The sequence below is a fragment of the Acipenser ruthenus genome, chromosome 6, assembly GCF_902713425.1.
Source record: "Acipenser ruthenus chromosome 6, fAciRut3.2 maternal haplotype, whole genome shotgun sequence".
NCBI lineage: Eukaryota > Metazoa > Chordata > Actinopteri > Acipenseriformes > Acipenseridae > Acipenser > Acipenser ruthenus.
Window position 1 is genome coordinate 44,332,398 of NC_081194.1, and position 14,135 is coordinate 44,346,532.

Here is a 14,135-nt window from a genome sequence, read left to right on the forward strand (position 1 = left end):
AGCACGTGAATTCATTACATGCAACCCCGTGCACACATATTACATTTAACCAGCACGTGAAGTGATTTGTGCCCTCCTCGTGCCTAAATACACATCTACATTTTTAAATACACGTGAAACACAGACCCGTTTATATCCCGTGTACCAATCTCTATACACCAACATTAACACACGCAACATACAACACTTAACACACACATGCACACAGGGGCGGGGCACATTGCCACACATACCAACATTACATTAGAGATAAATGGACTATGGTTACACCTATAACAACATATTGAGAATACTAAATCAGGAGTAAATTAACCAATTTGAAATATTACAACTACTTTTTGCACACTGACCTTCTGAGAATGTTTTCCTAGATTCCTTGTATTGTTCTGGAAACATACTGTATGAGAAGATTCTCCTGAATACTGGGCCAGTTTACAATAAATACTAGTAATCATAAAACACTATTTGCTAGCATGCAAATTGCTACACAATTGCCTGGTGTAAAATATTTAGCAAGATTCAGAAGTCATGGACTCAAACATATTGTTGGCAATTTGTCTAGCTTTGATGTACAGTCATTTTCGCCATTTCAAGATGTCAGCACCCACAGATAATGCCTGTCGATGAAGGCTCTACCGCGTGGTAGTTGACCACGACTGGAGTTATGTGTTCCGAGGCAAAGGCGAGGGCCACTACCACACAGTAGAGTCTTCATCGAGAGGTCACTATCGCTATTAGTAAATTATTTGTCTCATTATTTTCTTTATAAAAACACTTTAAAACCTACGTTTACATTGAACTTGTAATGATTTGTCAGGTATCGTTCTGCTGAGAAAAGTTTTCCAAAAAATGTTCATAAAAGATAACAAACATAATTAGAGAGAGAGAAAAAAAACTTTATTAAATAACTTTTTTACTTGTCAGCTGCTTATACTTTATCTGGACAGTGCCAGATGTCTGAACGGAGCAATATTAACAACATTCAGAGGGTGTGTACAAGAACTAAGATTTTCTTTCATCAAGCAGAAAAAAGGTAAAAAAACAACATATGAATCCAAATTAACATGTATTTATACTAAAGTAATACAAAAATGACTACAAAAGATTTAGAAGTGAGTAGTTTTTCGAGATTTAGGATTATAATGTAAATCACTTTCACGAATCAGCCCCCAAATGTAGTCTCCCAACATGTTCTCGTTATACTGTCCTTCATTGACAGCTCATCCAGGAGCCTCAAAGCCGTGCTGCTCCATAATGGTAACAAGTACCCGTCTCTTCCCCTGGCTCACTCGGTGCACCTCAAAGAGGATTACAACAGCATCAAAACCTTGCTGGATGCCTTGAAGTATGATGAGTACGGCTGGGACCCCCGGAAGGTGCTGATGCCACCACTGCACATCAAATTGGGCCTTATGAAACCATTTGTCAGAGCTCTAGATAAGGAGTCGGCAGCCTTCAAGTACCTTCAAGACTTCTTCCCTAAGCTGTCTGAGGCAAAGGTCAAAGCTGGTGTCTTCGTCGGACCACAGATAAAGAAGATCCTGGAGTGCAATGAATTCCCCAAGAAGCTCGCTGGTAAGGAGAAAGTGGCTTGGAACAGCTTTGTCGCAGTGGTTCGGGGCTTCCTGGGCAATCACAAGGCCAAAAACTATGTGGAGCTGGTTGAGACTCTGGTGAAGAACTACAGCACAATGGGCTGTAGGATGTCCCTCAAAGTCCATATCCTTGATGCTCATCTTGATAAATTCAAGGAGAACATGGGAGCGTACTCGGAGGAGCAAGGCGAGCGCTTCCACCAGGATATACTGGACTTTGAACGCGGCTACCAAGGACAGTATAACGAGAACATGATGGGAGACTACATTTGGGGGCTGATTCGTGAAAGTGATTTACAGTATAATCGTAAATCTCGAAAAACTACTCACTTCTAAATCTTTTGTAGTCATTTTTGTATTACTTTAGTATAAATACATGTTAATTTGTATTCATATGTTGTTTTTTTCTGACTTTATGTGAACGAAAAGACACAAATTTGCCCGTTTTCTCATTGGAAATAGGTAAATTTCAAAATATCACTCTTGGTCACAAAAGCAAAGTTTGTGGGAAATAATAGCCATTTTCTATACTTTTGAGGCATAAGCAATTAGGAAATACCACTTACTACCCAGGAACAAAAATTGTGTTACATAGTGTAATCACATTCCTAAATTTAGAATGCTGTAGATGTGGTAATACTCTAGATCTTCAATAACGTTTCTAGTTTCTAGGCAAAGTAATTTTTCTCCATGCATTCTAATCTGATTGGAGTCACTGCCTAGACCGAAACAGTACAGCAGACGTTGTTATAGTCATTAGTAGACTAAATTGCTACTTACAATGAACTGGTGGACTTTTGAATTGTATTGTTGGAACTCTTCCATGCTTACACAGTATAACCCTCATACTTTAAACATTAAACATGCAATATATTTATATGATATGGTTAAAACAACATGACTCTGTTTATTTTTATTGTGATTAACATCACTTCTGTATTTTGAGTATTTTAATATTTATTAAAATATTTTCCAAGAATAAGCTCTATGAGATGACGCATTTTCAGGATAAACTGACAGACATTGAAAGGCAATAAGCATTTTAAATTCCACACATTTATATACTGGTAATGTAGTCAAGAAAATATTTTCTTTTCAAAAGTACTGCAGTATTTTGGATACTGTTGTAAAAGTCCAGAACAATAATAGCTTATGTATTGTACTTAAAAAAATAAAACAGTAATATAGAAGTATATTTTTGCAAGGGTGAAATAAATAATCGTTCACATGATATGTCCAGCTAAAAAAGAATGCATATTGGTTAAGGTATGAGCATCTAATAAATTAAATGATGAAGGTCAACACGGTACCCCAATGAAGCTTCCTGATTCTGTGTTTGAACTTGAAGTTATGGATGAAAGATTCGCTTGTCACAACAAGAATATGTAAGTACTTAGAACATAGCTAGCCGACCTACCTGTAATAAGTTTATATGATCTAAAATAAATACAATTCCATTTTTTTTTTGTAAATTCTTCCTTAAATGTAAAGTGCTTCCCAACCTCAATCCCTCACACTCAGTTTTGAGGAGCATGTTTGATTGAATGTTTACATAGTAATCTGCTAAAAAAAAAAAAAAAAATACTATTATTATTTCTTAGCAGATGCCCTTATCCAGGGTGACTTACAATTGTTACAACATATCACATTATACATTATTTCACATACAATTACCCATTTATACAGTTGGGTTTTTACTGGAGCAATCTAGGTAAAGTACCTTGCTCAAGGGTACAACAGCAGTGTCCCCCACTGGGGATTGAATCCACAACCCTCCGGTCAAGAGTCCAGAGCCCTAACCACTACTCCACATTGCTACTACTATAACTACTACTACAAAGTCACCAAGTCTGCTGAGAAGGCCGCCAAAAAGAAATGAACCACCATCCCCTGGACTACTACGACTACTACTACTACTAATAATAATAATAATAATAATAATAATAATAATAATAATAATAATAATAATAATAATAATAATAATAATAATAATAATAATGACAGAAACAGCAAAAACAACAATAATCATCCAGAACACACAGTCTAATGGGATGTTAAGCAGATATGAAAGATAAAAATACATTGGCAAAAATGTAGATGATATAAAGTTAGTATTGTAATGAATATCAATTTTAAATCAAAACAACACATAGTTGAATTACCACCTCTACTAAGAAAAAAGACACCATTTGCTCAACTAGAACAAAACAGGCATAAGATAAATTTACCTCAAGTGATCTCAGCTCTAATAGTTTTCTGTAAAAAAGAAGTGAAAGCTCAAATGCTAATTCTAATTGTTAATAAACAAAGACTGAGGAACAACCATACAGGCACGTAGTTAGCTTTTTGGTTTCATGGAGTTAGTCGTTGCTGATATGTACAGTACATGAAAACATGATACACTTGTCAAAGAAATGTTTGTATTAATCAGGTGCCACTCTTAAGGTCAAAGCTTTCACACAGAGGTGGGTGGAACGTAGACACTCATAGCCTACATCAAGATACATGGTAATGTTACATGGAAATGTTCTGTACCCCAAAGTGAGACGTTTGTAAATACTTTGTAAATAAATCATATTTAAAAAAAAAAAGGAAATAGCAGTATATATACAGTAGCAGACAAAGGTATTTGGGCAGTTTTAAAAAAATGAGAAAAACCACAAAGAAAGTGATTTGTATAATTTCTAATTGTTCAATTGAAATATATAAATGAAAGTAGTGATTCAGCTTTATAATTAAACAACACATTATTACACAACATGCATAAAATAAAAAAATAACATGCAAAAAATAATTTCATACTTTGACAAAAGTATTTGTGCACCCTTACATTACCCAAATACTTTTGTCTGCGACTGTAAATTGTCACATCTTTGCATAAATATTCACATTGGCTTATATGTAACAGATGTATTGGTAATGGCTTAAATCATGACCTGAACACCCCCTGCCATTCGGTCCAGAAAAAAAACAGGTAGGCCTAGTTGCAGCAGAAAGGAATATCCACTAGAAACTGTCCTCAGGGCATCAGGTATTTGTCCAGTACGCCCACCGTTCACTTTCCAAACTCTCCAACATCAAACCACCCTGACCCTAACCCAACCCCAATCCTAACCCTAACTCTAAACCTAACCGTTTAGAATCATCAGGTGCCCTGAGGACAGTTTCTAGTGGATATTTATTTGTGTTGCATGCCTACTTACAGAGTTAACATTCAAATTCAACATCAGTCAAGAAAAAAACATTATTATGATTCACTCACTAGTATTATTCTGCTCACAATGTCGTTGCTTTACTGGTAAAGAGAAGGAGATGTGATATCTGTTATTGGACTAACTAAACAATAATTAATCACACGCTTTCAAGACTCTTCTTCTCTTTTCTACTTTCACCTGAAATAAAGACCTTTAAGGTCTTGAAAGCTTATGATTAATTATTGTTAGTTAGTCCAATAACAGATCTCACATCTCCATCCCTTTGTCTATTATCTCTGGACTGATAGGGCTACCATTTTATGTATCAATGACTGGTAAATGCAGAAAGTTTTGCATAGTTTCGTCACATCCTATTTCCTCTTTTTGCGCTTATATAAATATATATATATATATATATATGCATTGCAATGCTGCGCTGTGTAACTTGTTCCCTGTTCTTATCGTACAGTAGCACAGCAGCACAGTAGTTGCGTTGATATGGTTTTGAAAGAGCTCCTTCTAGTATGTTTGTTGAATGTCTGTTGTTCAAATCCTGGGGGTAAGTACAAATCTATTATTTTTACACAGTTTATTGGAAAAATACATCGTTTTTATTGAAAGTTAATTGATATGTAAAATGTATTGTGAATGAAAGCTTCCTTGTGATGAATTTAACATAAGTTACATGAATGTTTTCAGTTACAGGACTCTTTACATAGTAGTTTAACATTATGAATGGAATTTATCAGTGGCACTTCAACAGCAGCACACAGGTTCTTTATATCAGGTATCGACCTTGAGACAGACCAGCAAGCAACCACAAAGCACAAAATCACCAGGGTTTAGTTGAAAGTTCGTTTTATTTTTAAAATAAATTTTACAAAATAAATTATTCTCTTAGCCTTCAGCAACACACACTAGTAGACTGCTAAGCATTTTTTGCTAAATAAATAAATACAACTAAATACTTAAAGGCAATGCAGATAAAACAATATAATTGAAGGGGAGGGGGTAGGGAAAGGTAAGTGAGAAACAGAGAGCATACAACCACATTTAGCCTACCCAAATTGCTTTAATAAGCTCATTAAGGAGCAAGGCTTTACATCACTATGTATTTCAAAAGGTAACCAACTAGGCTCTACAAAAAAAAAAAAAAAAAAAAAGAAAAACTTCACAATGTTTGCTTTCTCTTAATCAGCTGCAATTGCCTGGCTTTTTCTCCCTCTTCCTCACTCCCAACAAGAAACGCAGTTTCCTAACAAAAAAAGCCTCTCTTTGTCTTCGATGATGATAATTTATTGTAATTTGTCAAAAACAAAAATAATACAACACAAACTGTTATCCTGTCTACTTTGTACTGAACTTCCATGAGCTTTTGTGTGAAACCTAACACACTTACCTTTACCTAGATACCAAATTGATCCTGTGTAGCAAGCTCTGTGTTCTGAAAACTATGAAACTTGGTTTTAGCATTACCAAAGACACACATGCTTGTAACCCTACCTAGTCGTATTGCCAGTAAGCTGTTTTATATTCAATTTCAGGTGGCCCAGCAATACACAAGGTAATAAAGCCAAAAGAAGTGGAGTTTCGCTCTCTAAACTATAACAACGTCTTGTATTGGAAATCAGGGAAGCAACTGGACAGCAAACCTGTTTACTTTGTACAGTATAAAATGTAAGTACCTGTAACAATTGTATTGGAGAAAATATGCCATAATACTATATTGTAACCTTCACAATATCACTAAATATACCTCTGTAATTGTTTCATTGATAGCTATGGTGACACACGATGGTCCAATAAGACTGATTGTTGGGGGATCAGAGAAAGTTTCTGTGACCTCAGCAAGGAGACTTCTGATAACAGAGAGTGGTACTATGCCAGAGTGTGTGCAGCTACGCCTGAAGTGCAGTCAGACTGGGTTTTCAGCCAGAAATTTATTCCATATTTAACAAGTAAGTACAGTTTACTACAAAGGGAACTGTAAGCAAGCTATTTGGTGATCTTACATGACTCTGCATCCGATTTGGTAGATTTTATGTATGTTGTATTATATTGTATGTTGGCCTGCTTTTTTAACCTCACATGTGTTTAATGTAGATATAGTGAGGGAGACCTTAGCTTAGCTTTATAATATATTTGTTTAAAAAATATATATATGCACTTAATATCCCCTTCATCACTACATATATAACCGTACCATGTTAAGTTTAATATCTTGGCAGAACAACTTCTCAAGCCCCATAGAGTTCACAAAAAGCAGGTTTTAACATTTCTAAAAATGTAACAAAAAAACTGACACTAGAATATGCTGTCTAAGGGAAGCATATACTACAATAGTCAAAATAGGAAACAAACAAATCAGAATGTAATTGTATTATTTTACAATTGAATGATATATAGTGGATGACATGATGGTCATTCTGTTGTTGGATTAGTATGAATGTAAAATAGAGTTATTGTTGAAATAAAAACTCAGCACAATTGAATACGAAATAGTTATTTGATGCAAGATCTTTCAACACTTGTAAACTCTTTTTTCATTTTAATGAACACCAGCCCTTATATTACACCGTGTAACAATTTTTTTTTTTTTTTTTTTTTGGTTCCTGGGTAGTAAGTGTTATTTCCTAATTGCTTATGCATCAAAAGTATAGAAAATGGCTATTATTCCCCACAAACTTTGCTTTTGTGACCAGGACAGTGATATTTTGAAATTTACCTATTTCCAATGAGAAAATGGGCGAATTTGCGTCTTTTCGTTCACATAAAGTCAGAAAAAAACAACATATGAATCCAAATTAACATGTATTTATACTAAAGTAATACAAAAATGACTACAAAAGATTTAGAAGTGAGTCGTTTTTTGAGATTTAGGATTATACTGTAAATCACTTTCACAAATCAGCCCCCTGTTAACAGGTAGTTTGGCCCACTCTTCCTGAGCAAACTGCTCCAGCTGTCTCAGGTTTGATGGGTGCCTTCTCCAGACTGCAAGTTTCAGCTCTTTCCATAGATGTTCGATAGGATTCAGATCAGGACTCATAGAAGGCCACTTCAGAATAGTCCAATGTTTTGTTCTTATCCATTCTTGGGTGCTTTTAGTTGTGTGTTTTGGGTCATTATCCTGTTGGAGGACCCATGACCTGCGACTGAGACAGAGCTTTCTGACACTGGGCAGTACGTTTCGCTCCAGAATGCCTTGATAGTCTTGAGATTTCATTGTGCCCTGCACAGATTCAAGGCACCCTGTGCCAGGCGCAGCAAAGCAGCCCCAGAACATAACCGAGCCTCCTCCATGTTTCACTGTAGGTATGGTGTTCTTTCTTTGAAAGCTTAATTTTTTCGTCTGTGAACATAGAGCTGATGTGACTTGCCAAAAAGCTCCAGTTTTGACTCATCTGTCCAAAGGACATTCTCCCAGAAGGATTGTGGCTTGTCAATATGCATTTTAGCAAATTCCAGTCTGGCTTTTTTATGTTTTTCTTTCAAAAGTGGAGTCCTCCTGGGTCTTCTTCCATGGAGCCCACTTTCGCTCAAAAAGCGACGGATGGTGCGATCAGAAACTGACGTACCTTCACCTTGGAGTTCAGCTTGTATCTCTTTGGCAGTTATCCTTGGTTCTTTTTCTACCATTCGCACTATCCTTCTGTTCAATCTGGGGTCGATTTTCCTCTTGCGGCCGCACCCAGGGAGGTTGGCTACAGTTCCATGGACTTTAAACTTCTTAATAATATTTGCAACTGTTGTCACAGGAACATCAAGCTGCTTGGAGATGGTCTTGTAGCCTTTACCTTTACCATGCTTGTCTATTATTTTCTTTCTGATCTCCTCAGACAACTCTCTCCTTTGCTTTCTCTGGTCCATGTTCAGTGTGGTGCACACAATGATACCAAACAGCACAGTGACTACTTTTCTCCATTTAAATAGGCTGAATGACTGATTACAAGATTGGAGACATGTGTGATACTAATTAAAGAAACTAATTAGTTTGAAATATCACTATAATCCAATTATTTATTATCTTTTCTAAGGGGTACCAACAAATCTGTCCAGGCCATTTTAGAATATCTTTGTAGAAAAAGCAATAATTAATCTCTTTTCACAGCTTCTTTGCTTTATTCTATGACATACCAAAGGCATGCAAGTATACATGATAAAATAGCTTTTAATTTCATCACTTTTCAGGAGGAATAAAGCATTATTTCAATGAGCTGTAAGGGTACCAACAAATTTGAGCGCGTCTGTATATATATGGCCCTGTTTTTTTTTTTCCAAACTCCATCAAATTACGTCATCACGCCGAGCATCCTTCCTCTCTTCACACAACAAAGCAAAATGGCAGACCTCCTGGATTTTTTGACGTAACAGAAAATTAATTACAAAATATACTACAAAACAAAGATGCTGCAAATGCTAAAATCATTATAAAAACTTTGCTTTCAGTGAATTTTGACTTCCTAATATTCAAACAAATCCAACTCATGTAAATAAATGCGACGTTCACAAACTCAACAGACTCCTCTGAGAATTCTATGCTGCAGTGAGAAAGTCAGACAGACAGTTCTATGCCAAAAAAACTATTATTTTCTTTACTGATTCATAAAACGAATATGAACTGTAGACCTCGGCTCGTAGTGTGAACCTAAAGGCCCCTGTGGCTTCGGGCATTATAGTCCCCTGTTGGTATAGTCCCCTTACCTTGGGGGCTATAGTTTCCCACTATTAGCCTCCTCACCAGTCCATATTTACTCTCTCTCTCTCTCTCTCTCTCTCTCTCTCTCTCTCTCTCTCTCTCTCTCTCTCTCTCTCTCTCTCTCTCTCTCTCTCTATATATATATATATATAAAACCCAAGCGGTGCTGCATTGATTTCACAGTGTCCAATTAGTGTCTACTCTCTAATAGGTGCCCTTATTCAAATACCCGCCCATGTAAAGAGATGATTGAGAAAATAAGCGCCCAGGCACTATTTTGAGCGATTATGGTATAAATATATTTACTGTACACAGATATTTTGAAGAAATATGTTGTTTTCACAAAGTCTCTTGAAGCATTATTATTCTTTTTGCCATTCTTGTTCAGCTGTTATCAGTCCCCCTGAGACCAGACTCTGGGCCGGGAAGGCATCCATACTGGTCCAACTCAAACCTCCACATTCCCCTTACAAAAGAAGGAATGGATCCTGGATTTCAATGAAGAGACTTCATGATTTGAGATACAGAATATACATCACTAACAACAAACTGGATCAGGTGTGTGTCAACACAACACAATAGTTAGTAGATAGTTTGTTTGCCTTTTAAATTAGTTTTGGGTGGCATGCAGTATGTACACTTTTAGATCTTACTACTTCTGTGATACATACAGTAAATAGATATTTCAACATTAATGGCCGATGTAGCTGTCTTTACCATCCAGAAGATTTAAATCTGCAAACATCAGCTTGGAGTTTATATAAATCTCTGCCAAATCTGCTAATAAAGTGTCCAAGCAGTGTAAGTAAAGGTACATTTTTAAGGGTGTTAATGACATATTTATATCTAACACCATTTAGATTATTTGAAAAGATCCCAGTACAGTAAAGAATGAAACCACACTAACTAACTGACCAGTCAACCAAACACACCACTTGAAATTGGAAACATGGCTACTGGATCCTGTTAATAACTTAAAGACCCTGGGAATTTTACCAGTCAAACACAGATCCTCTGGCTTAATTTTTTTTAAAATAAATTTTCTTCAGATGAAATGTGTAGACCTTTTATTTATACAGTACACACATACACTCATTCAAATAAGTATTACAGACATTTCAGATTTATGAACAACTTCCATTCGCTATGTGTTTGTAACTTTGAGGTTGTACTGTATGTGTAGTAACCCAATCATGAAGGACTCAACAGTAAAAATCTGTACTTAACATGTCTGTCTTTTACGTATTTATAGAAGTTGTTGCTCATTTACTCTGTATTCCTGGTACAGGAAAAACATGTTTTTGAAGGATGGAACAGAACTGTACAGATAGAAAATTTGACACCTAGAACAACCTACTGTGTGGTGACTGAGATCTTCATGGTTTCACAGGCGAGAAAAGGTCAGCAGAGTGAGAAAAAGTGTATAAAAACACTCTGAGGTAAGAAAATTGGCCAAATAGCTTAATTCTGTCAAGATTTAAAATCCTCAGGATTCATGAAACTATAATAGACTGCTGTTGGTTTCCTTAACATAATTTAGTTGCTTGTTGAGAGAGCCAACAACCATCTGGAACCGGTTCACAAGGATTAAACTTTAAATATGGTCTTAAAATATCAGTGATTTTAACTAATCTGTTCTTCTTGATTATTCACTTTGTATCATATTATGTTTCAGTCATCATATCCTGGTGACTTAAAAAAACAACAACAAAAAACTAACAAACATTTAATGCATCACTGTGGTCTCCAAAATGCTCTCATAATCATCTCTAACCTTCAGTACATCTAGTGCCCCCTGTAACACTCTGCATCTATTGGATAAAATAAATAGTACATTCTGTGCAGCTTTTTTTTATTTGGAGCAGCCTAAATAAATGACCTGTACCTGAAATGGAACTTAAAGGTTGTAAAGGTGTTATGCAGCAGTGTGGAGTAGTGGTTAGGGCTCTGGACTCTTGACTGGAGGGTTGTGGGTTTAATCCCCGGTGAGGGACACTGCTGCTGTACCCTTGAGCAAGGTACTTTACCTAGATTGCTCCAGTAAAAACCCAACTGTATAAATGGGTAATTGTATGTAAAAATAATGTGATATCTCGTAACAATTGTAAGTTGCCCTGGATAAGGGCGTCTGCTAAGAAATAAATAATAATTATGCATCATACATACCTGTAGTGTTCAATTCAAATAAAGAGTTACCATTTATTTTCAAGTTACTTAATTATATATGTATATTATTTTGGATACAAATACACTAGAGTTATCAAAGCTTCTCCACCTCCACTTTAAACCTGTTGAGAATTACCTAAATTATCTAAATATATATATTTTTTATAGAATCAATATTAAGTATTATTTAAGTATTATAATATTGGGTTTATTTAAGCAAATTAATTTATTCCTGTTTTCTTTTCATCAGTGGCGACTTCAGGATTCTGGAGGAGGCCGAAGGGGCAGCTGACACATGGGCTTGGGAGGCGAAGGAAAAATAACACTAGCCGGGATGTGGACTTTCTGAATAATCTTTCTGTATGATACATAGGTCTATTACTGTAATCTAAATACAATAAAATCTAATATTAATGCTATAAGGTAAAGTTTTAAAATAGTTTCACCTTACAGATACAAAAAGCCACCACTTCTCCAAATGTACTGCATGCTGAAGTAAAACATTTTCCATCCATACCTTTCCTTTAAATTTGCAATCAAGGGGTCATTCCACATTTTCAAGAATGGACAAAGCATACTTCTTTAAGACTCAGGGAAAGTTTGCTTTTACACGTAGTTAATATCTACGCTGAAGCTGAGATGTTTATATCTACGCTGAAGCTGAGATGTTTATATCTACGCTGAAGCTGAGATATTACTATTATTGCTTACTGAGATTAATGTGCTGATTTATGCTATTCTTATATTAACCTTCTTTTCTACTTTTATCCCATATTTTATTTTTGAACGTTTGATAAAATGTATAAAAGATATAACAGTGTTGCATGTTTTATTGTGCAATTGTTTCCTTTGCGATCTTGAACTCTGTTTGGGAGAAATCTGTAACTTAGAGTGCTAACTAAGTTAAACCTTTACACACGTTAATTAATTATCTTTAATTGGATATCTAAACACCAGTTCGCCCAACAATTCCATGCATTGTGCAGTTTTCTTTTTTTTTTAATTTAGTCGTCGCCAATTATTTTTATTACTTTCTCCCAATTTAGAATGTCCAATTATTTTTAGGCTCGGCTCAGCTCACCGCTACCACCCCTGTGCTGACTCGGGAGGGCGAAGACGAACACATGCTGTCCTCCGAAGCGTGTGCCGTCAGCCGACCGCTTCTTTACACACTGCAGGCTCACCATGAAGTCACCTCAGAGCTACAGCGTCGGAGGACAACGCAGCTCTGGGCACCCTTACAGGCAAGCCTGCAGGTGCCCAGCCAGACCACAGGGGTCGCTGGTGAGCGGTGAGCCGAGGACACCCTGGCCAACCTAAGCCCTATATTTTCAGACAGGACAAGAAACAAACAAACAAAGCACTCACGATAACAACACAGGTTTCTCCTTCCGGTTCACGTTTAAACATTACAAAAGGAACAGATCACCTCACTCCGTCCCCTTTTGTACCGTCTATCATGACTAGGGCCATGGAAAATTCATGATTTCATGAATTTCACCCTTTCTGGGTGAGGTCTGAAATCAGATTCCCAAACATGGCAAAAATTGCACGCTGTTTTTGTCAATTCCACCAAACTCTGTGGATGCAGAACGAGCAGGTTTTTACACCACAAAGACAAACCATGAGTGTTGAAACTGCAACAAGATGCACGATGCTGGCCTTCAACAAATAACTAGTCTTCTGCTCATGCACAACACGCTAGATGGATAAAAAGTCGCATATGATTTCTTCTTCTTGTTTTTCCTGTTCTTCTTCTTCAGATTATTTTGTATAGGTTGATTCGCTCAAGTACCAATGTTATGTGGTTTTAAAATGTCATATATAATTTAGTGTGTGTAAATAAAAACACAACGTTTCAGATTTGTCACTTGTACTTAACCCTGTTTTAACATTTTTGTTATGAACATAGCCTAAGTTTTAAGCGTTTACAAAACTCGACAATGTTACCGAATTTGTCTTTCAAACTTGTTTTGTTTTAATCAGTTTTGTCTGCTTGTTACTTTTTTCAGCCAACCCTTTGTTTGTTCCATTTTAAAAGATTGTTTTAAATGTTACAATGTAAATGTTGACTCAGTAGCTACCATTAAATGTTAAAATGTTTCAACCTTGGTGATTTTCTTTGATTTTCTATTAATTTTAGGCAACTTACAATAGAAACTTTTTTTTTTAAATAAAATGGCACTTCCGTGACAATCCGTGAAATGTATTTTTATTTTATTTTATTGTCATTCGTGAATTTCTTGAAAAAGTACCGTGAATTTTCCGTGGCCCTAATCATGACCCCTTGGTTAACGAGTGCAACAGCTCCTCCAATCCGCGGCTGCCACATCGTTTCCTCCCAGGTCGATGATTTAGCGTACTGGAGCTCCGCCCCCTTTCTGGATGACCAACTTCTGCCTAACCTTGGGAATGAATTGTCAGGCCATCCTGTCCAGTGCACTCTGTTCCCTTTACATATCCCACCGCTCAGAGTGGAGC

The 14,135-nt window shown here is 36.3% G+C and overlaps 1 protein-coding gene across 1 annotated transcript; it reads left to right on the top strand.

Moving 5' to 3' along the window:
* Positions 1-5,249: 5,249 nt before the first annotated feature.
* Positions 5,250-13,838, top strand: LOC117410458 (interleukin-22 receptor subunit alpha-2-like). Its single transcript, XM_034017020.3, has 6 exons — positions 5,250-5,348; positions 6,334-6,466; positions 6,569-6,747; positions 9,877-10,046; positions 10,777-10,927; positions 11,905-13,838. Exons 1-5 carry the CDS (start codon positions 5,288-5,290, stop codon positions 10,924-10,926), a joined length of 693 nt encoding a protein of 230 aa, XP_033872911.2. The 5' UTR covers positions 5,250-5,287; the 3' UTR covers position 10,927; positions 11,905-13,838.
* Positions 13,839-14,135: the final 297 nt, after the last annotated feature.

Coding starts and splice junctions, on each gene's coding strand:
- LOC117410458 (XM_034017020.3), top strand. CDS start 5,288: ATGGTTTTGAAAGAGCTCCTTCTAGTATGTTTGTTGAATGTCTGTTGT. Junction 6,748..9,876: donor ATTTATTCCATATTTAACAA/GTAAGTACAGTT, acceptor ATTCTTGTTCAG/CTGTTATCAGTCCCCCTGAG. Junction 10,047..10,776: donor CTAACAACAAACTGGATCAG/GTGTGTGTCAAC, acceptor TTCCTGGTACAG/GAAAAACATGTTTTTGAAGG.